The sequence below is a fragment of the Dermacentor albipictus genome, chromosome 5 (assembly GCF_038994185.2).
Source record: "Dermacentor albipictus isolate Rhodes 1998 colony chromosome 5, USDA_Dalb.pri_finalv2, whole genome shotgun sequence".
In the NCBI taxonomy this organism is placed as follows: Eukaryota; Metazoa; Arthropoda; class Arachnida; order Ixodida; family Ixodidae; genus Dermacentor; species Dermacentor albipictus.
In genome coordinates, this window is record NC_091825.1 from 80,124,000 (window position 1) to 80,150,746 (window position 26,747).

Below are 26,747 nucleotides of genomic sequence, written 5' to 3' on the forward strand. Positions count from 1 at the left end.
AGACCTTGAGATTGAGAATGACTACACGAAACTGCTCACTTATGGAGGGCATATAGGGGTCTGTGATCCCTAGTGAAATTATTATAAAAAGGAATTTCAATGATGAATATAAGAGCAGCATGACCATCAAATTGTGAACAATAAGAGCAACGCACATTTTAGAGTACGATCCTGAATTCACATTGTCCAGAGACTTGGAAAAATAAATTTTAATTCATGCTTACCAATGTAAAAAAATCCAGCAGGCACCAATTCCTGAGGCCGCTTGGGGCATGTGGCAGGCCACTTTTCGAAAGTCCGCAGCCGGGCATCGGGCGATGCTTGCGATGGATGCTTCGGCCCGACGTGTACGGACACGCCGAGGCCAGACAGCTCTGAAGGAGGAGTGTCTCCTTTCAACTGCACTCCCCGGGATCTACCAAGACAACCCCAGTGGTCTGTGAGCACATATGAACAAGATTTGCCACCTGCCAGTTTGCACTGTTAACTTTCCCTCACATATATTATGCCAGGCTTTAACAGGATAACCAGCTGCAAGGCCATACTTCGTTAAGCATTACTTACACTTTCCATTCTTTTTGCTTCACGTCAATGGCTGGCATGAAGCAAGATCTTCATTATTGCCACTATCAGCTGCTCACCGAGATGGGCGATAAGGATAGAAGGGGGAAAAAAAAAATATGGCCCCTGCTCTTTGCAAGCAGATTTAATAATTCATAAGCAGACTATTTACTTGATGGCCCGAGCTAATATGGTCACGCCAACTTTACAATGTATTAACACTGCCACTGAGTGTGCTGTGGTTCGATACTAGCATTACAGTCAATTTACTTGACATGTGGTGGCGGGCAACCACTCTTCACTGCCTGCCACATGGCAGCCACATGATACAGAACTTGCCAAGAAGTGCAACAGGCACAAGGGTTCTCATTTCTGTGGTGCTTAAGGGCAAAGTTCGAAAATTGACTGAACACTTAGGTAAAGTTGGGTGCACCAGCCAGATGCTGCTTGAACTTTCCCATATGCTACTTGGCCGCCCAGAAGGTCCAGCGCTAGTGCGCATCTGAGCTTGGCCTGCTCACAAAATCTGCCCCACAACCGACAAAAGAGGCTTGCAGTCTGATTCACACGCACCCATTCCCAACGAGCAGCTGCTCAGGCTCGGGTGCAGAGCGTGCCCGTTGCCATGACATATGACCACACTCGTCCAGGCCAGCCAAATCTGGGTTCAGAAGGAACGGGCAACACGGGTAGTGGCGGGCATGTTCTCGCAGGGGGTCATCCCCCGGTTCCCAGTTGTGCACTGTGCCTTTGCAGAAGGCACACCGCACCTGGAAAAAAAAAGAAGAAAGAAAAGGCCCGAAGCTAGAGTACCATGTGTGTAGGAACGACAGTATGATCCTAACTATGCATTTTTCGAGAAGGCAAATAGGCATAATCACAAAACACATCCAACATATATTAGCTGTGACTTCAATGCAGTGTCAGCGTGTTTAAATGCACGAATGATACCTTGTCATGTTCAAGCAAAATGCATTCCACGTGGTTTCTGCTTCAAGCAGGAACAGTACCTGACCCATTTTGTACTGGGCTCGAATGCCTTGTAACTATCACCTACGGTTCCACCCATTATTGTTGTAACTTCAGCATAGGTATTCTGTACTGTAAGACAGCCATGCTGCTGCAGAGGCAAAATTGCAGCTGGAATGTATTCCGCTGCTCCTTCAGTTGCTCATCCACAGAAAACAGTTTCGTGAAGTAGACACTACACAAGCAGTGTGACACGCATTGTAGCAATATGTGGCATAAGAGCAACAGTAAGATCAGCTACACAGTCACTAGTAACATCCTTATTCAAGAATGAAGTGACTAAGTCAAGCTATGTCAAATACTCGCTAGCATTAACAAGGCAGAACACACATTCAACTAAGAGTTGGTTATTAAAATAAACTTTTCTATTGCAAAAAAAAAAAAGTAATGGAACCATATTAAAGGAGCGCATGGCTGTTACGTAAAGCACATATTTGAGGGCCAGAAACTAAACATAGCATCATGAAAATGAGCATATACATTGAATGACGGTCGCTTTCTTTGTCAGTTTAGAGCTTTGGCACTGAAGCAACACATTAATCAAGCTGACCAACACGCACCTTGTCTTGTTCGTGAAGATAGTAAAAGCCCGCCTGAGCAAGCGTCCGTGCTGGCAGAAAGTCCAGCGGCCAGTCAAAGAAAGTGTTGAACCGCTCTTCCTCTGACGCCTGCAGCCGGCGAAGCTGCAAATCATTTTCTACACCATTCCTGGGCACAGGCTCACAAGCACCACTGGGCACTAACGGTGCACTGCTGACGCGTGGCAACGGGGGAATCACACTGTCAACCTGCGTCGGTTGCTCTACATGCCTTGCACCGACAGATGATGCACCGGCTGCGGAATAAATGGGGCTTGCTGCCACCAGAACACGCGGGCTCGGAAGGGATTGCACAAACACACAGCTTGGCCGCACAGCGCGGTGTCTATCAACGACGGAGTCTGCAATTTTCCAGTCTGAAACCTCGAGCCCACACTTGAAGCACTGTGTGAGACGGCTGGGAGCACTGATACACACAAAGCCACCCTGTGGAGAGAGAAACAAATAAATGAATAAATAAATAAAGGAGAGAGGAGATTTAGAACACTTAAACCACTAGGGTGCACAAGGGTCAGAATCAAGGCACCAAGAGTACACACTTATTCCAAATGAAGAGCCAAAATAAAAAGCTCACTTTCATGGATGACCAATTGCAATTAAGCAGCATGTCGTGTCCTTTTCTATTAAAGTCATCATGCCCACACTAGCACCTACCTCTGTGAAGCGGCTGTTAATGGCGAAAACAAAAATTTAAGTTTTGCGATTCTTTGCATAGCAGTTTTTTTCTGTGCCTCAAAAAAACAGAAGATTCAACTAGTCAATTTACACCTTATTAGGGATGAGAACACATTCTGTTTCATGGATTAAAAGTGAAATCACGTTTTGCAAACACGTGTTCAAAGCGAATGTTTTGTGATCCATTGACGAAACCTGCAATCTAGTGTCAAATCAAAGACACTAATGCAGCTCTTCAACCACACAGCCCAGAGTAGTTGCTCTTAAGGCACCAGCAGTTTCGACTACAAAGTCCCCCCCCATCCCCCATTTATATAATTGTGCCACCTTTTAAATATTCAAACTAAGAAAAGTGTCACTTTTCCCTTTCCGAGACAGACATGCCCACCTGAGCCAGCTTCTTGGCAGATACTGGGGCATCTGGGGGCCACCCACGAAAAGTGGCAAGCCTGTCTTCTTCTCGGCTGTAGTCAAGGGCAACGGCCATCTTGGGGTACTTGGCCACCACGGGCCCATCTGTAACCGTTGCCTGCTCAAGAGCCGAAAAGGCAGGCAGCCCCCGCTGCGCCAACTCTGTGCGCACCATCGTAGATGCCTGCAAGAAGGCGGACAACAGTGCACCTTGTAGCCACTGCCTTAGCAACCACACTGCACCAACGACGCTAGCTAACACACGTAAGTATAGGTGGCAGAGGTTTTTCAACTTACACAGATCTTTAAGACAGGATGAAAAATAGCAGACAGCTTTTTATGTCTCATCTCATGACAATCGGTGCTTTTTTTTATTCACTAGCACTTTTTCAGTCAGTCTTTTCATTCATACCTTATCCAGTTTATCTTTCTTTATATTGTGGAAATGTATCTCGAAGTGTAAGTATATCGTTTACCGTTTAGTTGCAAATTACTCCTAACACTTATATTATTTAACTGCTTTTTGTTGTGTGTTCTGTTCAAACTATTGTAGATATTACAAGTGCTACTAAATGTATATCTCAGCGATAAGTTGTATCAGTTATAAGTTGATAACTTGTTAATTTGCCCACGATTCTTTCATTTTTTTGTCAGCTGACTAGCACTCCTTGTGAAGTCCTTGCAAGCTTTTTTTTTTCATTTCACCTTAGCAGTCAAATGAAACTTACCTTTCAGATCAGGCACATGCACCTGCCAACCTTAAGGTGTTTATTACTGAAACTGAACTGAACTCAATATGTTGATTTTCTATTAAACAAACATGCAGACAGTTGTGTAGAAACTCCGAACAGGCACACTTATTTTTCAGTTGCAGCTAGAGCAGTATGCACCACAGGCCCACAGAAATATTTATGAAGTTCATTCATGCAGTATTCACATGTGTCAGCTGAAATTCCTGTTGCTGTTATACATTCAGGGTTTGCAAATGTTTAAGAGATAAAAATTAAACGGTACTCAAGGACCTTCAAGGCCCTATCAAAGCTTCTTCAAGGGTGCAGAGTTGCATATCATGAAGCAATTCTTTACTGTAACAACTTTTCCAGAACACTAAATATAGCTCTATTGCACCAGATACGAAACTACATCGCAAATATCCAGCCTTGATCACTTCATGTTCTTAACTAGGTGAGGAGAGAGCATTATCAACACGTGAGGGAAACCAGCACCAAGCACTGGCGTCTAACTCTCGCCCATTGTGTGTGTGTGTGTGTGTGCGTGTATATATATATATATATATATATATATATATATATATATATATATAGAACAACTCATAGCATACCATTGTTTCTAGAATGGGAAGTTTGCACATCCCATACTGATCTGCCATAGAAAGCGGTTACCATAATCTTAATAATCTTAGACTGTATTACTCAAGAAACTCAAGGGTTTCAAGATCATGTGAGAACCCTGCATTAGTGCTGTGGAGTGGAATGCAGCACTGTGCCTAGGTTCGCATAATCAATCAAGTGGATCTAAAAAATCGGACTGAGAAATTGGTCAGCAACTGTACTCGTGTTCTTTTAAAACCAATTTTGCTCCAACTAAATGCAAGTAAAAAAAAAGAAAAATAACTGGCATCATCAAAACAGTAAAGAAGCTCCCAAAATTTGGCCAATTACAATAAATCGTAAAAGTTGGCTGTTATAGCCTCATATAAAGTTCTGCCTGCTTTCAAACGAGCAACATCTTCATCGTGACTGCAGTTGCCAAAGTCTTTGCCTACAAGTAAATACGAAATGTTTCTGGACAGCAATGAGGACAATAAAACAAGGCAAGTTTGGGCACATTGGTCTTTTACACTGTCCCAGCCTATTTTTGTATGCTAAAATGCTAAATAGACAAGGAAGGATTCAAGCACCCTTAATAAGCATACTTCTTTCACTTGTTCACCTATTCTATTGGTATGCTCAGTGCCTACACATTTCTTGATCCCAGCAAACCTCACCTTTGGCCATCAGAATGAAGAAAGGCCATTTTCCGTCTTGGCAAACCACAATCACCAACAACAAAACTGTAGCTGACTTGTGGGTATTTCCCTCTGCGAGGCTGCTAGCTAATCAGCTGCAACAATGGTAATGACTGACGCGTGCTGTTGCTGGAAACTTCCGACAGCAGATTAGATTAGGATAAACGCCTTCTTTGTGAATGCGACAAGAGACTTGTGCAATGGTGTCAGACGAGCCACCAACAGCAGTCACAGCTGGCAAGTGAAACTGCCAGTTTGTGTCCAATTCTGGTCAGGCCCGTATAATTAACTTATTGCCGTGCGATAGGTGACAAGTGGGAATTTCAGTTATAACAAGACACATCAGGTAGGGGGGTGGGGGGCAAAAAAACGAAAAAGGACTGTCCCCCTCAAGTTCAGTATAGAAGTCTGCTGTTATCATGGAGTGCTCAAATGAAGCACAGAAGTGAACTTTAAAGCAAAAGTTCAAACCATACAACAAAAAGACCAGGAAAAAGCACCAAATCACCAGTGAAGCCAGAATCAGAACTTTGCAACTATTATGCTTTACTATGCTGAGAACGTTTAGGGAAAGGTGTAGTTGACTGACCTCCCATTAGCATGTAGCACAATGTAAAAATAATACAAATGTGATTCATTGTAAAAAGCACACAAGTCATGATTTTTGAACTATGAAACACTTAACAGGTGTATAAACATGGATGAATGTGCTACAAATGTGAAGCTTCTTTGCAGAGTTGAAATAGGCATAGTATGCACTAATCAGACAGCAGCAAGCAAGGCCTTCTCTCTGCATTACATAAAGTTAACTGAAACTGCAGAAATTCTTAATGAAGCATGTCTGTAGCCAGAGTAACTGGCTAACTGAACTGAGCTGGTAACTTGAACAGATGCTACCTCCTCCGCAGTTGACAGGGATGAGCCTTATTAGCTACTGTGCCTCCTGGAATACCAAATGGCAAGTGCGATTAGAGAAGGCTCTCAATAGCTGGGGCAGCCCTGTGTCATGTACTTTTTTTATCTTTCACGGGGAACTTCCGCTTGTCAGGACTCTTATCAGAACACAGTACTGTGTCATACTTTTGTTTATCTTTTTCTGGGAACTTCCAATTGTGAGGACTCTATCAGAGCACAGTAATCATTAAGTTATCAATATCATCATCATCATCACACACACACAAAAATGCGCAAACGGAACAGCTGTTCTATTGTCCCTTCCCAAAACGGTGGTTCGGTACTACACAGAGCGATCTGTGATGCCCCAACACACAATTATATGGAAGCAATTGCTTCACACAACCCAAAGAGGATGAAAGGCAGGGAAAGATGACTCAAAAGTGTTAGAATACAGGCGAAGCTGAACAGACAGGTAGGTGTCGCTGAAATCAGAGCACCAATGGTATGAATGTTGACGGGTTCTTAAACATGGTCATAGGACAAAGGAATGACAACACAGTAGTGCAAACAATCACAAGGGCGTTTACTGCACCCGCAATCCCCATAATGCTCACAGTGAACTCAAATAGAATGAAGGAATTGGAGGGATGGTACAGAGTAATAGGATATCGGCCAAGTCGAAAGGGCAACAAGGGCTGAAATTAAAGTGCCAAAATGTGTGGCTTAGAAGGACTTCTGGAATGACAACACAGAATGGTGGAAGCATCAACCATGGAGTTTCTTACCTACATAGACGGAAAAGCGACACTCAGGTGCAATGGCACGCAATCGCAATGCCAAGTTGGGGGCGGCTTAGAATTGGCATCTTTCTCGAGGAGCCTGGAATACCTTTGAGACATGTCTAGTGAGAAACCATCCTGCTGAATGCCACATGCAAAAATGCAGCGCTGTCCAGTAACAAGAATAACTGACCTCAATGATAGGCTGCATCTATTACATTACATACTGAAGTTGCATAAAACCAGCCTGCATAACAAAGTTGTCAACCATAATGATCTGTCTATGCTCCCCCCCCCCCCCCCCGGTTAAATTTCTTAATGCTGTGAAGTGTACTGCCTCCCCTAAAATGATTGCTTGAACTACTCTCAGGAGCAAAAACACGGAAGCTCCTCGCTTGCACTTTGCTAATCACTTTTTTTGTTCACTTTCTAATGTGTGGCATACAGGAGGCACAGGGCACATGTTACAGTAAACTTGCATTAAACGTGCTTGCAGAAAATGCAACCTGAGCAGCTGCTCAAAAACTGTGGGCTTTTGGATAAGCACCGAGCGAACAATAGCGATTTGTAGAATATCACTCACCGCAATATGAATGTCACAGAACCTCCCAGATAGAAGTGTGCGAATGATCTGTCTGCTCAAACGAAGGGAATGTCTAGCTAGTGAGGCAGCTCCTTTGCTGGCACAAGCCACTCTTCATCACAAGCAAGGAATGTGAGCCGCCTACCCGGAGGGGATAAGGGATAAATGGCTGCACTTTGTTGAGTGTACAGCCGTTAAGGGCATTCATATCTTTATAGCAGCACAGTGAAAATAGACACAGAGTAAAAGCCACTATGCAGGTAGCCTGAAGAACAACTTTTACAGCATGCTTGGACTCAACCAAGGAACACATGCATCCATGAATCAAGCATACATGAAAAATGCCATGTAGTACAAGAGAAGCAATCCCAAAAGAAAACAAAGCTGATACCAGCTTTTTCTTATTCTGCTGGAAGTTAAAAATGTGCTCACATACTGCAGCTGGTAACTTGAACAGATGCTCCCTCCCCCGCAGTTGACAGGGATGAGCCCTATTAGCTACTGTGCCAACTAATGCCCTGACAGTAAGGTCCTTCAACACTACTACAAATTATCGTTTCTTAGTAAACCTTTTTATCCACAAGCGAGTAGAAGCATGGGATTCATAAATTTCAATATGCTGAAGTCTTAGCAGTGAAAAAATTGAAAGCAGAAGTAATTCGTAAATGTATAAAAAGAAATGATGGCAGAGGCACTGTTACTAGAAGCTGTCAAAAAGTAACTATGACAGAATTCCCCCATCCCTAACTTCTTTAAACAGGAATGATAATCTGTAGCCGTGTTTCTCAGCAATTATTTTCCTTCAATTCCGGTTTTTCCCGCTATCCATCACTCTCAGTGGCTAATCTGAGCAATAATGGCAGAGAATGAACCACTGATGAGCAACAAAAATTTTTGAAGGATAGTATTCATAAAACAACCCTTAGCCATGGCAAACAAAGCACAGAGCTATACTGCAGACTTCCACAAAATTTATTTGTAATTTTGCCTGCAATCTTTTATGTTTTTCGATTCTTACTGAACACTTTCTTTCTTTCTGGGGTTTTAAGTGCAATAACTGCAATTTGATTATGAGGCATGCCATAGTGGGGGAGGAGGAGGAGGAGGAGGAGGAAATAACTTTATTGGGTCCTGAGGAACCCCTTCCCACCCACTCTTGATTTAGTGGTCGGCAGGGGTCACGGGTCGCACCCACGTTGGGACGGGAAGCCCGTGAGCCTCCGCCCTTTCGTGAGCCCTCTGGACGGCCCGAAGCTGGGTCTGGTGGTCGTCGCTTCGCAGGGCGTCCATCCAGTCTTCTTTGCTGAACATGGTGCCGCTTAACGCGGAGCATTGCCAAAGCATGTGCGATAGCGAGCAGTACGATTCGCCGCAATCCGGACATTGCGGCTCTACGTCTGGTGAATAAAGGCTCATTCTGCCTCTCGAGGGGAACGACCTTGTTTGCAGCATTCTGAATATAGATGACTGTGGTCTAGTAAGTTTAGCGTGGGGGAGCGGGAAGGTCCTCCTCGACAGCTGATAGTGTGTTATTTCATTGAAGGTGAGCAGCGGGTCTCGGTGCTCCCCTCCCTCCCCGCCACTTCGCTCGCAATGATCGCCGCGGTGTGCGAGTCCTCGCGCGCGTCCGTGTGCCAGCTCGTTGGCGTTGGGAAAGTCAGGGTGCACGTCGGCCCCCATGTGGGCGGGAAACCATTTGAGGATGTGATGACCCGCGGCTCCCTCACTGCCGAGGACGGCCGCCGCCTTCCGCGATATCGAGCCCAAGGCGAATGCTCTGGCCGCCGATCGCGAATCTGTGTATACGCAAGGACATTCGGGGTCCCTCATTGCCATGGCTATTGCCACCTGTTCGGCCACCTCGGACGTTACCCCCTTGACCGATGCTGCGTTGATGATCGTACCATCCCAGCGTACCGAGCGGCCGCGTACCAATCGCTGCGCCCATACTGGGCCGCGTCTACAAATGCCGCCAGTCCCGGACAGCTGGCGGTCGATTTCAGCAGTGCTCGGGCCCTCGCCTTTCGGCGCCCCTCGTTGAATTGCGGGTGGACGTTTCTCGGAAGCGGTTCTACCTTGAAAGTGCCCCTGACCGCCGCGCTGAGTGCGACGCTGCATGCGTTGCACTCTGCCTCGGCATTTATACCTGCGTCTTCTAGGATGCGTCTGCCGGCCCTGGTGGTCGACAGCCGCACGACCTGTGCCTTGGTCTGTACTTCGATGATTTCTGCTAGCGAATTGTGGACCCCTAGCCGATCGAGCCGCTCCGTGCTTGTACTGATCGGAAGACCTAGCACCCTCTTGATGCTCTTGCGCATCAGTGTGTTTATCTTGGCCGCGTCTCTCTTGGTCCATTTTAGCGCCGAGGCTACGTAATTTACGTGACTCATGAGGAAGGCGTGGTAAAGTCTGATGAGATTGCTCTCGCTGAGCCCTCCCCTGCGGTTGGTCACCCTGAGGATCAGCCGGAGCATGTTCTCCGTTTTGGACGTGGGGGACTCCAGATTAATTTTGACAGCCAAGGGGATCTTTCACAGGCACTCCAAACATAGGACATGGAAGTTTTTGCATTTTGCACCCATTGAAATGCGGCCGCTGCGGCCGGGATTTGATGCCGTGACCTCGTGTTTAAAGCACAACACCATAGTCACTAAGCCACTGCGGTGGGCATTACTGAACACTAGCTGCAGACCCTCCGACACCAGTGATGTCTGCTCAATAGCTCCTGCCCTCCAATAAAAATATAACTCACCCCTAGCATATCCAAAATAAACTTTCAACGGTATCCAAAAAGAGTACAAAGAAAAACTGTTTTAAAGATACCATGCAAGCTGCGAATGCTCGTAATGCATGAATGCTGTCCTGGCTCGTAACAGATGTTTTTTATCCACTCTACACAAGGCTGAAGTGATGACGGCAGCCGTATCTTATCTGGATGACTGTTACTAGGATGCCCCTCTCATGATTGCGCTCAGATAAAGACATTCCCCGTCTGCTGGGCGCCACAACGTACCTTGCGCTATGGCTGTTTAGCCCTTGCACTTCCCTTTGCAACAGCCACGTGGAAAGCAACATTATATATACTATGGAAATGAGGTGGCAACTGCCTCTCATAGCTGCATTTTGCCAGAGGCTTGCAGGATTTACTATCATTAACTACAGTTCCTTATATTCCTAACAATGACATACATGACTTAATCGCTGTACATAACACTAAATGTGAACTAACCTGCAATGCAGGCAGTAGTACCACACTGGTAAATGCACTTGCCTCAACTTAATTTCATTAGGTTAAATGCATTTGTACTTACATGACACAAAGACACCTACTGCATGTTCAGGTGAATCAAAATAAATATTGTAAAATAAACAAAAACTTTCCTTGATTTAATACTATACTAACGGCTATATGCTACCACACAACTGTCGAGTATTCACTGTTAAATACACAGCAGCTGTTGGTAAACAAGTGAATGCAGTAAATTAGTAACTGCTGCACTACCTACCGTAAGTAGCACTTTCTTTTGTGACAAGCGAAATTGGACTAACTCATTCTACATATGCATTCTCAAAACAAGATTCCTGTCATCAAGTGCAAACAGCAGTACAAAGTCAAGAAGCTTGTTATTGTGAGCGGAAGTATGGATAGATAGTGAGACCAAAGGGAGAAAGGAAGTCAGCAGATACTTCTGTCAGTGCAATTGTTTCTGGTTGGCTAAGAAATATTCAATTCAGAGGCATGAACTGAGCTGCTTCCAGTGGACTACTGCAGCCTGAACAAATATGGCGTTACTGGCACAAGCTAGTGAATTTACTAGTATAACTTGGCCTAGCATTAAACCACTCAATTTGCTTTGTGGCATCCCTTATGTGCCTTACATGTAGATGCAAAATTTCCTAAATTTTGAGTCGCCTGAAACAGATTTTTTTTTCAGACACAATTTGAAACAGACTAGGTTCCACACTACGCACTACAAAATTTTGTAGTGCATAATGAATACTATACAGGTAAAGAATACGAACTGGCAATATATTTTATTTGCCTAACTAGAAATACAAGACTAAATAGATTTGCTACAGTCAACGTGACATCAAACTAATTTTCTACAAACGCAGCAGAAATGTTTCGAAACACAAAACAAAAACATGGAAACAAAAAACATGTAAATCAAACTTATCAGCTGTACAGTTCCAGCTGCACCTTCTGGTTCCCTTTTCCTACGCGAAATTTTGTTTTCGTTTTACGTTGTTACTTTTGGGTGCTGAAAGAAAAAAAACTAAAGATGTGTTAAGGCTTCATCACTTCAAAAACTACTCTGTGGGCTTTATGCCAGGTGGAATACTTAAGAATCAAGAAGACAGGCTTCACTGTGGATTCTCACTTTCCGATCTATTTAAGCAAGCAGTTCTTACAGCAAAATTTTCATTGGCTCTTCTCCAGGGTTTGGTATTTGTCATCGTTTCCTTGGCAAATATACTTGCAATATATAGACAACTTGGGCCACTGGTAGCGCGCTGGCTCTCTTGCAGAGTAGACAAATGGTACCACTGGGTATATGCAGTTTCCTCGCAGGATATATTCGTGGAAATAGTGTGTGACAACTCGGGTCACTGGGTAGGTGCCCGAGTAGACAACGTGCTACTAGCTGCCATCTAGCCTAGTAGACAACTTGGTTCACTGGCTATGGAACCTTCTATGTATTTAGATATGCACCATACTTTCCTTCACCATACTTTTGAAAGAAGAACGCGAAATCGCACAGAAAGTGCCATGCTATTAGTCGCGTGGCCCTTTTCCGTATTTTGCAGGCTCTCTAACACTTGCAAAAACTTTTATAGCACGTATTGAGCAACACAAAGATGGATCGTGAATTTTTTATGATGGCCTACAATCTTCCGAGTGACAATTTTGTTGATTATAATATTTGAGAAGATCATTATTAATGACTAATTATTTAATTAGACAAAATACAAATATAGTCTAACTAGCTCGAAGCAAAAGCAAACATTACCTTGGTTCTGTCCAGCTACGTGGCACTCTCACATTTTAAGATTTTGGCACATGTGGGACACCCTGTATATATACATACATAAATTACAATTTGATGGTTTATTTCAAACATGGTTCCCCCAGTACGCAAGCCCTACTCTCTAACCATTATGCAACAGAGGTAAGGCTAAAGAGGCGGAATAAATACGGATTTCTCGCATGCAAGCCAGCCCTTTGGGTGCATTAGGCCACGGCAATCAGCAAGAATTTGCTTCTAAAAAGTGAGGGCATGCATCTTCTAGCTGACACTGAAAAGAAATTATGGGATGCATTTATTGCCTAAATTTGCTGCGTGTCTCTCATCGTACTGTGGCGAGTTCCTAGAAGGTCGAGCAAGTCGTGTCTTGGGATTCAACGAGTTGTTATGCTGAATAAGACTTCCCGATTGCTCTGCAAGGTACATCATGGTGATTGAGGGATGTGTTGAGTGAAATCTGCAGTGCACCTCTTGTCATAATGAGTCATTAGGTCATGCTGGCTCATGAAAGCTTTGTGTATACATATTCAAACAGTGCATGGTATCTGCATAATAGTTCTCATCTAGCTTCTGCAGTGAACAAGCAGCCTGAGCTCGTGAATTGCAGAAGACGCAATGAATGGTTTTATTAAATCTATTAAACTTTATATTACTAAATTATTAAATATTTTAACTGCCACTGGTGGCAACAAGTACTTGAGTAATAGAGCTTTGAAAAGTGATGTGTATGTCCATTCTTGAGCACCGTCTACCAGTGTGGTGCGTTACCTTCCAGTATGATACAGCGTCTTCCAATAATAAATTTGCCCTTTGGCAAGTCAGCTGACATAAGGACGGAGTAATTGGGGTATCGCTAGAAAATGCATTTGTCGTGCAGCACATTATATAAGCTGACAGTGACGCTGAAATTTGCCAAGCTTCCAGATCAACCGTAAGCACAGACCCTGTCCTCCATGGTGGCTCAGCCCCAAAGCAAGCAGCAGTCATGTGTAATCTGCCCCACAAGTGCTCGCAACCTGTTTGTTGGTGGCAGCTGCCAGAGTTGGTTCTAGGCCTGCCAAACTCTCTTATCAGTCAACAAGCACGAGACAGTCCATCTTTCATAGAGGTAAACAAATGTAGACTAGGTGTTTCCAATAAGGGAGGGCAGCCTGCCAAACAGCTTCAGACAATGGCTGCTGTAACCGTGCTCTTTATGAGCTCCACATAGCTCACCATTACATGTGTGTTGGGCAAGATGCTATGGAGACGGTCAAGTGAAAATTTTCCATGATGGTAGCAGCTTATGGTCAAATGATCTGTGCGCAACATTCAACGCAAACTTTTTTTTTTCTTTCAACAGAAATAAAACTGCAATGCCTGGTAGCACTGTACTGATAAGATGTACGCCTGACTGCTTAAAACTTTGGGACACCCTATTGTGCTACTAGTTTTGTACTTGCTCAAATGTACATTCCAGTAACAAATCTGAAATGGCATTCTAGAAGGGTCTATAGAATCATGTATTTCCATCCATCTCCCAACCTGAGTAAACCATCAGCCTTAAGATCTATTTCGAGTAATCCGCAGGTTCCACCAATAATATGTAACTTTGTTAATATAGTAGTAAGCTAACTATTCCATAGCAGAAGCAGGTTACTGTCAAGACTGTGTGCAGCATGCTATCCGCAGGTTCCACCAGTAATGCCATGTAACTTTTTTATATACTGGTAAGCAAACTATTCCACAGCAGAAGCATCAATACTGTGTGCCTCTTGTATGCAAACTTTTTTTCTTCTGTTCATCAGAAATAGAACTACAATGCCTGGCAGCCCTGCGCCAGCAAATTGGACACATTTTTTCCGCAGCAATTTTTCAAGACACAAGTTTTATAACAGTGATATCAGTTACACCCAAGGCCAGAACTTCCCACGAAATTATTCTGGACAATCCATCTGAAAGCACCTAGACTTTGGAAAAGACAGTAGTTGGTAGGATTACTAAATCAATCAATGAATAAACAATGATATGACATGAAACTATGCTCCAGAACAAAAATGTGAATGAATGGAACACTCCACTTCTGCACTACAGACATACAGAATACACACATGAAATGAGTAATGTACAGGAAAAATCTGCAGCGTAGAATGCTCAGAACATCACACTGTAAAGTAGTATATTTTTTCAATGTGCATGGGGGCTGTTTTTTCTGTGTCACTCACAGTGCCCCACTTTATGCATATTACAATTTGTAGGCAAATTTTTTTGTGTGAACTAAAATGCAACTGTACTATACTACTAAATGAAGAGAGATATCACCTTCTGTAAGGCATGAGTCACATGTAAATCTTCTATTACTTCATGACATGCGATCTGCCAGAATAATCTAGCTCCCATACCTTTGTTTATAAGCTGCCGACCTCACTTTGGTACCATAACCCAGATCTGAAAGCTCTAATCTTTTGAGGTAAACTAGTGCAAACAACTGAGGTGGGCAAAGCTTTTATCTAACATTAAGCACTCTCAGGCTGAAGCACTTTTGCAGAATACTGAAATATGATGCACTATTTTTCCCATGCACAGACTATCACTATCAAGTAATTTTCATACAGCACAAATGTAGCAGCATTTTAGGTATGCTGAGAGTAATCTACTTTTTGTGTGGTCCCAATTTTAACTACTTTTGTTGATGGTCTGTGAATTTGCAAAAACAAAATTGCTTCTTCAAACAACCCACAGAGCTATCTTGTGAAATTTAATGTCGATAAGGTTAGAGAATTAATTTGACTAACAAGAAATCAACAATCGAGAGCTCTTGCATCTGGCTTGCCCAAGTACCTGTTGGCCCTATTGTAATTTTCCCGAGATGCGATTCCTGCCATTATTGCTAGCATGCAAATATTCCCAGCACATGGGAGTTAGCCTAACAATATGGTCATAAAAGAATAACCCTCAGCTGCGTATGCAATGTAGCAAGTTCACGCTTCATGGTCAGTACAATGTAAAACTATTCCAATCTATTTTAGCTGGAAATCTGCCATTAGCACTCCATGATAGGTCTGAATGGTTCAGGTCTAGTCCTTATGGGCGGGTGCCACGCCCATATGGGTAGAGCCCGAGCCATTTTGACATATCACGGGCTAATGGCAGATTTGGAAAAACAGATGGGAATTTAAGTTATACCAGCCCAGTATTATTCTGACACCTTCTAATGCCTACGCATGTGCACACATAAAAGGTAAAGACTTTTTAACAAGCACTAGACTTTATTTAAAGCCGCAGCTGCTACTGTTAGTTCCTCCTGTCTTTGCAGCATTTCTTGCAGCAATCATCATTATCACTATCACTGGAGTCTGCTATCATGTTTAAACACCCCGAGAGAAACCATAAAAAAAAAAACAAATTTCCCCAGCCAAGACTTGATCCCTGATCTATGATGAATGAGCTGTCATGAAGGATGAAGCGATAATGAAGTCATCACTGTTATTACCATTATCGTTGGGCCACCTATTGATGTTTTGGGCGGCGCTTATAGCTTTCCTTTAGGGAGTGTCTACAATTCTTTCTTTTATTGTTTTTTGACGCAATGCACATAAACCTCCCGATTGACAACTTTGGTAGCTGTTTGCAGACTGCTACACTGCCTTTGAGTCTGCCCACAGAACAGCCATTGTGGCTATTTCTAGCTCTTTTGTTTGACAGCAGTCTGACAAAGGAACAGAAAAACACCCTGGAACACTGTAGTCAAACAAAAACTTGGGAAACAACACTACGTAGGTGTAGCCTAGCACAAGTCTTTCGAGTAACTTTCGAGCAACGCTGTTATGCGTGATTTGAATGCCCAGGTCCACCAATATCATTTTTATCAGCCAGGGCAAGGTTTTTATCAAGGCTCCGCCAATAACTTCACAATGCCTCAATTGTTCAGAGTTCTATTTGGTCAGTTCTTTTTTATCACCGCATCTGCCTCAAAAGAACAGCCCAGAAAGTTTAGCAAATATAGATACAACAGGTCGAATATGATAGAAAAGAAATATGATGTATTCTTCCCTGACAAATTTCTAAAAGAAATGCTGACATAAAATTTTCTACCTTTAGTTTCTTTTTATAGATCATGTTGTGGCATACCAGATGACCAAGCGAGTCTAAGCAAGTGCCAGAACGTCGCAATGTTCTGCTCCCACATGCTTTATGATGTCACAACACTAACCCTTCCTGGGAAACCAAACTGAAACTGGTTTGCAGAAAAGTTATAGTATATCTTCAAGTACTAACATTTAAGGCTCTCCGAGGCTTGCCCCAGTATTTCTACTAGGGTTTTAAAACCTAGGGCCTGCATTTAGAAAAAAGAAAGAAAGAAAATGAAAAGTCGAAAATGACATCAGTACTCCTTTAAAGGATCGGAAGCTGTGACAGAGGCTATTCACTGCCCAAAATTATGTCCAAGACTGTAGTGATGCCATGGCATCTTTTCAACATCAATTTAAAAGTCCGGCATTTTTGTCAGCTTGGTCATAAAAAACAATGTTTGGCGACACCATCAAAAGCACACACACACAAAAAAACATTGGCTTTGATGTGACCTCTAGGCATTAATGACTAGCATTGACATTCTTTAAGTAAACTAGACTAGAATTTCTACAAGTTTCTAGCAGTAGCTTCATGTTACGTCTGCAAGGGGAAGGCATTCATATGCGTGTAGAAGCAGCTATAGAGTGATGACAGTATGGCTGTCCACTTTCCAGACAGAAGGCTCTGCTTTTTACAAATCAGCGCAGCTCAAAGTTAGGCAAAGGAAAATGATTATCTGCTTTTACAAACTGGTCTCATTTTGTTGGTTTCTCTCATCAGCTTTTTCCCACGAGTGGTTTCACAGAAGAAAAATTATTTTCCCGTGCTCTGCACTGTGCTTTCATTGTTTCACTGTTACAACCAAGCATGTGTATTTTTTTTAAAAACCCATCTATTAAAAAAGAAAAGAGAAGAAGAATTCGCATATATTATCCAAGCCACATGCAGCTCCCTAAATAACTCGTGCATGAAGTAATCAGCTTGAAGATTTAACATAGTTCAAGGTGACAAGAGATGACAGGCTCATGCAAATGACAACCTCGCATTTATTCTCTTCAGCAGGCACACAGAAACGTATGAGGAACAGAGCTATGAATGCATCAAATGTAACTGCTACATAGATCTCAAAAGGTACCTCTAATAAGTTGTTTACAAAAATAAAAGCCTGCCTTTTCTTTACTCAATCAGCATGCTGCCTTTATGACAATAAAACCACAGTGCTAGACAACCTAATAAAATTCACGGGTTTAAGGGGAACCTATTATAACTTAATTCATCCATGTGTACACCATCTGCCGCTCTGACACTTGCTTTTAGCAAGAAACGTCCACTCTAGTCTCCATGACGGAGAACCGATAACTGAGGCAGTGGCAAGAGCAAACTATGTCTGCAAACAACATAGATTAAGACTGGCATCAAAGGAAAGCAGCACGCTGCGCTGCGTCTAGTCTCTCACTGATATGTTATCATATATGCACACATCTGTGCGACAGAACTTTTTGCCCGGATGCTCCAACAATCATCACTGACACGGTGCTATTTTTTGGTTAGAACTTTTTGCCTGGATGCGCCAACAATCATCACTGACACGGTGCTATTTTTTGGTTAGAATCACAACCACTATCCCTGGTTGAACATCTTGAAGGGGCAGCGCAATAAGACGATGACAGAAGGCAGGAAACACACAGGACAGCGCTGAACTCACAACTAACTTTATTCGAAGGCATACACACACTTATGTACACAACCCATCGCCACGTGCTCTCCCGTCCATGGCGTCATTATCACTGCGTAGGCAAAAAACACGAAACACCATTTCCTGCGCTGTCCTGTGTGTTTCCTGCCTTCTGTCATCGTCTTATTGCGCTGCCCCTTCAAGATGTTCAACCAGTACCAACTCGCCCAAATGTCGATCTTTCTACACTATCCCTGGCACTACTATTAAATGGTAGGCAAGCAAAGGACCAATTCTTCATACCGTCTGTCATGGCAAGGGAAGCTATGCGTTCTCAGGCACATAAATATGGAACTTGATTGTAAATAAGTCACTTTATGAACAAGTCATTTCCAGACTTTCCTACTAACGTCATTATGCTGCGCCACGAGCTGCTACTTCCTTATGGGGGGAAAAAAAGCCAACCACTCCACAAGGAAATGATGCACACTCTTAGAAAAATTTACACCCTTTGGGGCTTATCTTGTCCCACAACGATAATCGTCATCCGTCTTGTCCGCGTTTCCTTTCTCTAACGCGGCGAGCCCGGTACTTCCCAGTCACGAACGGCATGCGCGTTATCAGTGTGACGCAGCATTCTCCACAGGAAAGTAGCGGGCGCCGAGTTTTCAGGAAAGGAAACGCAAGCAAGGCAGATGATTATTGTTGTGGGACAAATTTACACCCCAAAGGGTGCAACAGTTTTAAGGATGAGGCACAATCACGAGTAAAATAGCGACACTGAGGCAAGTTGAGGAAATATTTTTAGTGACGAGCTTGTGGCCTGTTGAGTTGATGAAAAGCAGAGACATACCAAATTGTCGTGCTATTAAATATGAAAATCAAAATACCTTACTGCCGGTTTAGCCCAATTATGAAACGTACGATCCTAAACTTCACACACAAGTCGGGCGGAAACGAGTTCGGAAGGTGAGCAACTTCGCGTACATTTATTTCGCAACCCACTTTTGTACCGTTAGCGGGCCACTATTTATCGGCCAGGTACGGATAAATTGAGTGCAGGTTAAATACACGCGGCAATACTGCTTATCGGCTGTCAAAAAAAGAGGGCGCCCGCATTTCTTAACCGGAAGTTCACAGCTAATTGCCGAGATAAAGGAGCTGGGCGTCACCAACCGACAAACATCGTTTATCCGCCCTGTCGAAACGTATTCTGCTCCAGTCATCGCTTCATTCACACATTCAATTTGTTTATTTTACTGACTCCGCACTTCGGTAAGTTCTAAGCGGCACGCGGGTATTCGTGAACTATCACTGCAGCATAGATCAAGCGGCACCCCATCTAAATACAAATTAAAGCAATAAAGCAGCTATGCCGTGCTAAATCTCGCAGCGTCCGCGTACAGCACATCGGGAACATTCGTTTTAGAAGCTAGCCGGCCCCTTCAGCCGTCTTTCACAAAATACAAATGAAACGAGTTCACAGCCAAAATAATCGTCACGAATGTCGTGCTTGAATAGCTAGCGGAAACGCCCACTTGTAAAGTACACCACTGCTACTCACGGGGCTGCTTCGACATACCGAAACACCGAGCATAGCCTCCTATGCACCGAGAAAGGGCGATTCGCGGTGGCAACGCTCCCGGCAGATTAATTCAGCCTTCAGTCTGTATGCTTGCGAGTGTATCCCAACAGAAAAAATCGACAGCAACATCCAAAAAGAGGTCAGAACCAATACACTCTGAACGCATGGAAATCAACACGATAATGCTTGCCAGTAGACCTAAAATATTTGAAACATGCGCTACGGATGCTTTCTTCTTAAGGAAAAATGATACACTACTGGACACTAGCAGTACGAAACATATCCGGAATATAGGCGAAATGGCCAAGAGAAAGCGGTCCCGTGGAATAAAGCTTGCTTGCTTACCATTGAAAGCACCAACAGCCTCGATGTGCCACAATCGGGACGCCGAACGAAGCAGTGAATGGCTATCGGAGAACTTCATTCTACAGCCGCGTCACTGATAATGCGCGCTGGTTTCCCGAACCACTCGCACTGGCTGTAGGCTTATCCATCGTGCTGCCTTCTGCGCGACGATGGTGGACCCTGTCCAAACCGGTAACACTGAGCCAGCCGCGTTGGATTGCAACGCCACCCAACTTGAGAAACCTAACGCAACCACTTGGGACAAGGCGCACTCCTCGGCGTATCTTTTGGTTTCACAACGGTATGGACTCTAGGAAAAACACTGCGTAGGCATCCAACATGGCGTCGCCCTAACGACGCCGCAGCGCGTCGTTAAGCGCGTACTTGCGCAACAAAAGGCCAACCGCGACCTTGGAAGCTAGCAACTACGCAGACCACGCATTAGTAACCTCGCCGTTCATAAGCGTGTAACACAAGGTCAAGCCGTGGTCACGGCACACGCTGCAGAACATATCGAAGGTTGGGGTCTTTTGGTGCCATCGAGGACACACGGTAGTTGGCGCAGCTGGCGCATTGAAGTCAGAGCAGCAAGCGCGCATATATGACATGCACCGCAACAGCCGCAACAAACAACCCCATTGCCAGGACGGTTGTAAAGCTCACCTCAAGTATACCGTGTATTCACTTATGTCCCAGCCTGGTGATGGATTTTACAAGTAATATCACTAATATTCGAATTCCTACACGGCCACTGCAGCCATTTCTGTAAAGGGAGAGAAGGAAGGCGGGGGAAGAGCGCTTCAGAAGGCGCTTGCGTGGCTCCAAAAGCGGAACGCCCGTTTCCTGCGGGGCTGGGGGCGGTAGTTGCTCGTGCGGCTCATGCGTCAAGAGCGCTTACATACTACTTGAGCAATAAAGGGGCGCGTGCCACCCGGTAGTTCGCGGCTACAAAGTTGCTTTGCACACATGCTGGGCTATGCAAATAAAGCAGAGTGCAAGGGGCCGCTCGTTCGCCACCTTTCCATAGAATAATACGTTTTCTCGTAGCATCCGGTGCGACTTCTTTATGTGGATATTTCATTTAAGCCGCGTAGACGCAGAAGACAGCGCCACAGCGCGAGATCTTGCACTTGATAGCTCCTCTGCTCGGAGGAACAAACGCCGCTACTCAGCCCTCTAGCTACCTTGTCGCACCGTTTATAAAGCTTTTTCTATAAACGGTGCCTTGTCGCGCAGCATCAGGTGCTACCGGCACGTACGCACAATGCACCTCGCTGCTATGTCAGAGGAAGTTAAAAGGTATTTTTCACGCAGCTTCTTTGCCACTCTATTTCTTTACTACCATTGCTACTACCTTAAAAAAAAAAACCAAAAATCTTTTCTGCAAATTTGGTTTGTCTTGGCTTCGTAATTAATCTAGTTTTGGATTTCGGAATCCAAAAGGCCAGCGAGAGCCAACGCAGGCCGTTAGCCGTTACTAGAGCGGCTGATCGTGCATCGAAAGTGGAAGCCTCTGCTGTGATGTAATGTAATGCGTTATGACGCTTCTGCGTTAGTTAAGGACGTGGTGTAGCGCGTACCGGTGGGACCCCGAAATCGGATGCATAAGCAGCCGGACGAAAGCCGGCAACTAGCAGCGCGGACCATCGACGACACGCGATCGCAACTCGCTGTCGGTGGTGCGGCGGCGTTCCGTCACCGCCTCCTCCAAGATGCAGTGTCCGCTGGCTCCGCGGCTAGCAGAAAGCGCTCTTCCAACGCTGTGACCCTGCCCTGGGATGCATGGCCGTGCCCAGAATGAACTGCAAACCGATCGTCACGTGTAAGCATCCACAAGTTCCGCGTTCGCGAGCGCGGACGTGCTCTTGTACCGAAGCTCAGTACCGCGGGCCGCGGTTGCTCCAAGACGGAAACCGGTTTCATAACGGTTCGCGGACTCATATGGTCAGCCGGTGGCAGCTGGAACGCGCATGTCTGCTAAAGTGAGGCGATAAAATGAGTCAGATAGACCGATATGAGGTGTTCCGTGAGCCACCGCGACACGCATAACCGTCCTCCGATTATTGTCTCCCGTCACAATGCCGCGATGGTAGGTCGACCAGCTGGGCATGCGGAAATGCGGAGTTTGTCCCGCCGACCATGTCTTGTAGCAAGACAGTAAATGGAACAGTGCTAAGAAACATTCGTGAAGCGTTTTCTGCCATATGAGGAATACCAGTGTGTGTGTCGTTAACTCTGCAAGTCTTAGTTCTCTGTGAATAGTGTGCTTGCGAAGGGCCAGACTCCTTTAGCACACTGTTCCCACTTTCGAAAACATTCTCTTGCTCATCCTTCACTTGATAGGTGCGGGCCAGGATAGCCTCTATTCTAATTGCATGATTAACATTCCTTCCTCACTGGCCTGCTTTGTTGTGTATTCAGGCTAGGTGACAAAAAAAAAAAAAAATCCAGATACTCAAGGACACAGATCAGGTGCTTATTTCCTGTGCCTTGTAATGACCAGCGTTTCCTGTTGCACATCAGTTCTCAGGTTGACACATTTTCATTCATGAAATTATTATGCCATACTAGTGACTTCGATAAATGTGAGTGAATGTTGCATCATCTTTTAATCAGTTAGCGAGTAACACTGTGTGAGTTAACTGCTCTTTATGTAGTTGATGCACCATGCAGAAGAGGCACCAACTAATATGGGCGAACAAAAACGTGATGGGTTGAGTTCCTGGACCTGACACCATTCGTTTATCTTCTTCTCTGGTGCTGGATGGTGTCGTGGCGCCTCTTTAAAACCAATTCAGTCTGATAGACATGTGGACTTCACTAATCCTAGCCTTAGAACTGTCAACCTCAGATACAATTGCTCCATTGAAGACCATCAAACACAAGTTCACAATGAACTGAGGCACAGTGTAAATCACCTAGTTGTAAATGATTGTTTTTGTTAAATGATGTTTTAATACATTCAAATTTTTTGTCTTAATTTCATTGGATGTTAAATGTGTCGCTAGAAGAACAGATTAAGTTCATTTTAATATGACGGAAGCTGAAGTGAAATCAAATCATGAAAGAGTAAACTACACCATGTGTTAGTGTATCCACATTGTTTTCGTGTGCAACCGAAGCTGCAAAGCAGTCATTTGCCCATAAATTCAACACCACAGCTTCAGTTATGCATGAAAAATATTATGCTGGTTCTCATTGTCCTGTTTGCATTATCTTCCAGTCTGCCTTTACATTTCCATATTTCTCATATGAGAACTTTGTCACCTAATCCGGTTAAGGTGCAAGTTTTAAAACAAATTTGACATTTTGTGTCAATTTCGTATGTGTGCTAGAAAATTTACTGGAAGTAACTTTCCTGCTGTTGTGGTTAAAGATTCTGAAATAGAGCTTGAAGTTAAATTTATAACTCTAAGAATCTGTGCAGCCAACATACTCCTGTCATGAGCATCATTTTGCTGTGCAACTCTTAATTTGATGCATGCTCGACAAGGAACATCGGCCACTTGAACTGTCCAGGGTTTTCTGATCAATGGAATCCAATATTCTAAAGCAGCATCAGGCTGTGAGTGACGCCATAGTGGAAGGTCCCAGATAAGGTTTGACTTCCAGTGGTTCATTAATATGCACCTGAATATTAAATGCACCACCATTCTTACATTTCACTTGTGCCGGGATACAGCTGATAATCGGACCCTCTGCTACCTATTGCTCAGCAACAAAACCATTGCTCCTGAGCTATCGCTGCAGGTCAAACGTCTTTTGAAGCTGAGTGGTCTCGGATAACGTTCATACACAGTGTTAGAGGACGTTTAAGTCGCATGCTAAACCAGGCTGCACAGGTAGGTTACTAATTTTTGGTACTGTGAATTCTCCATGTTTTTACCGAGCAAGAAGAAGCCACGACAATGGTAGTGCAGGACAGCATGTAAGCAGCAGACTACCACGTAATAGCTCTCTAGACATGGTTTGCTTAATGAATGCATACACATAGCTCTTCATGGGCTCAGGCTTAAACTCAGTGCCCTTACCCAACCCAGAGTAAGGCACAAGTTCTTGTACCACTCAGACTCCCTTTGCCTGCAGCTTAGGGCCAGGTTCAGACCAAGGCACCTTCAAACTGGACAGGCTGGTCACATGCCAAAAAACCTGTTTTTGTTGCAATTGTTTGTGGCAATTGTTTGTGGCAAACTACAGTAGTTGTTCAGTGTGAGTGACACCGTGTATTTTACTGTGCTTAGTCTGGAGCTTTAGGAACTGTGGTCCCAGAGTTAGCAGGCGTAGTCCACCCTGTGGACAAAAGAGCTCAATTGGGTGCATGTGGAGTGCTACAAACACTATTCTCAGAATACGCCATGTTCCCTTTACCATGCGCAAGCTGTTTGTGTATATGTTATCCATAAACCTCTCCATTGTGTAGAGCCAACCATAACTGTTACTGGGAATTTTGTGTTGCACCAAAACCATTCCGTGGTATCATTCTCTGGCACCACGTATTCCATAGTCCCATCTCATATTTGTACTGTAATTTTTTTCTGCTAGAAAAAAAAAAAAGGACTGTCAGTTTTCAATTTGAATTTTTCCAAATTTCTTCTTTAATAATCAACTGGCAATCAGGCAAATCTTACTTGCTGCAATAGCGCTGCTTCCGGAATCTAATTGAGGCATCACAAACCATGTTTTACTCGTATTTCTCAGAAGTGCTAACAAGCAATTCAGCTTGAGTAGTGTTTCTCTTGAGTGTCCCTTTAATTGTATAACTGTGATTCAGGTGTAAAAGATGCAGTAGGCGACATTCATCTGACTGCTACATTCACAATGGGATGCATATTAGCAAGGCAGTGACCTGAGTAGTTAAAAAGCACTTGTGTGCAGCAATCTGTAGCATCCACACAAGACAGTGCTTAACATTGGTCAAACAAGGAATGTCGACCACTGTTAAAAACATGAAGTCTCCATCTGCCTTTGTACCTCTGTCTTGAGCACTCAGTGAAGGTAAAATAAGAGCGACTGAGGTCTGGAACGAAGGAAACGAGGAACTGTTAGCTGAAGGTCGTCTTAAGCAAATGAGTGTGATTCTAACAAGAATAAAAAAAAAAACTCATCAACATGGATATTGCGCACAAGTACTCCTAGGATAACCAGAAATTATCTATAATATCATTGCATCACAGCTTTCATATGTAATTACCTCAAATAATGCCATTAAGGTGACTCACTTAATTCAGATTAAATTTACATGTGTCTTTCTGGAAGGTGCATTTAGCAGTCACCAGGTTAAGATCAACAACATTGTTTTGTTAGTCACAACCATATTAATAAACAAGACGTTTGATATTTAATAGACTTTCTGTGAAGAAGTCAACAGAAAGCTACAGCTCAAAAGCTACCCGCCGTGGTTGCTCAGTGGCTATGGTTTTGGGCTGCTGAGCACGAGGTCGCGGGATAGAATCCCGGCCACGGCGGCCGCATTTCGATGGGGGCGAAATGCGAAAACACCCGTGTGCTTAGATTTAGGTGCACGGTAAAGAACCCCACGTGGTCGAAATTTCCGGAGTCCTCCACTACGGCGTGCCTCAAAATCAGAAAGTGGTTTTGGCACGTAAAACCCTATAATTTAATTTTAATTTTTTTTAACAGCTCAAAAGCTCTTGTTTGCAAGGGAATAAAACTTTTTTTTTCTGTAGTTTTGGGTCTCTGGCTTGAACTTCTGTATCATAGCGCCCCTCTATTCTTTTCCTTCTTTTTTTCTTGCTTCATGATTATGTTCTAGGACACTCACTTGTTACTCTTGTGCCCATGTTATTTCCTCTTTCTCTCAACGTGCCCTTTTCTCATCCTGTTTGTCTGTCTGAACACAATATGAGATGAAAAGGCATCTCGAAACAGCTGCTGTACACTGCCGGCCTTGTCTGCTTCGCCATGCATCGAGCGCAGTTGTTTTTTGCAGCTGCGCATTTGCAGCTCGTGCCCTCTGACTGCTTGAGCCCCGGTTGTCAACTATGCTTCTCTAGAAAAAATTGTATGACAACTGTGGGGAGGTCGTTTGGTGAGCTATTTCAGTGGAAGTCCGACTCGGCTTAACCTGCTGCGCTGGCTCACTGGCTTTAACATTACACTGCTAGGCACGAGGTCACAGGTTTAATTCTCGGCCATGGCAGTTGCATTCTAACATAGCTGGAATGCAAAAATTTTTGCATTATTTAGATTTAGATGCGCACCAAAGAACCCCAGGTGGTCAAAATTAATCCGGAGTCCTCCAGGGCAGTGTCCTTTATAACCCACTGTTCATTTTATTTATTTGTTTATTGAGTTTCCATGTATACATTTGGAGGAAGCAGAGAAAGAAGCCTAGAAACAGCTTGATAGACCCCCCCCCCCCCTCTAAATTCAAGGCATACAGATAGAAAAACGCAGTAAAAATGTGCATAAAGAATTGCTAATATATAGTAACTAGCACAATAGCAAAAATTAAAAAAAAATATTTATTGTACAAGTC

General features: G+C 44.0%; 2 protein-coding genes across 7 annotated transcripts in view; one reads left to right on the top strand and one right to left on the bottom strand.

Annotated features, from left to right (window-relative positions):
- Nucleotides 1-21,069, bottom strand: part of LOC135910801 (putative inhibitor of apoptosis) — a 48,010-nt gene extending 26,941 nt beyond the window's left edge. The window contains exons 1-5 of one of the 2 annotated variants that reach the window (XM_065442906.2): nt 20,912-21,069; nt 3,253-3,459; nt 2,151-2,615; nt 1,135-1,331; nt 225-415 (exon numbers count right to left, since the gene is read on the bottom strand). In XM_065442906.2, coding sequence (XP_065298978.1) covers nt 225-415; nt 1,135-1,331; nt 2,151-2,615; nt 3,253-3,450 — 1,051 coding nt within the window. In that variant the 5' untranslated portion in view covers nt 3,451-3,459; nt 20,912-21,069. Of the gene's footprint in view, nt 1-224; nt 416-1,134; nt 1,332-2,150; nt 2,616-3,252; nt 3,460-20,248; nt 20,874-20,911 lie in introns of those variants that run through there. The other variant, XM_065442905.1, reaches the window with a different exon arrangement.
- A 354-nt stretch (nt 21,070-21,423) lies between these two features.
- Nucleotides 21,424-26,747, top strand: part of SIDL (SIDL trafficking protein particle complex subunit 10) — a 114,050-nt gene continuing 108,726 nt past the window's right edge. For 2 of the 5 annotated variants that reach the window (XM_065442900.2, XM_065442901.2), the window contains exon 1: nt 21,703-22,070. In XM_065442900.2, the coding sequence (XP_065298972.1) occupies nt 22,031-22,070 (40 nt within the window). In that variant the 5' untranslated portion in view covers nt 21,703-22,030. Of the gene's footprint in view, nt 21,548-21,702; nt 22,071-24,044; nt 24,091-26,747 lie in introns of those variants that run through there. The other 3 variants (XM_070538480.1, XM_065442903.2, XM_065442904.2) reach the window with 3 other exon arrangements.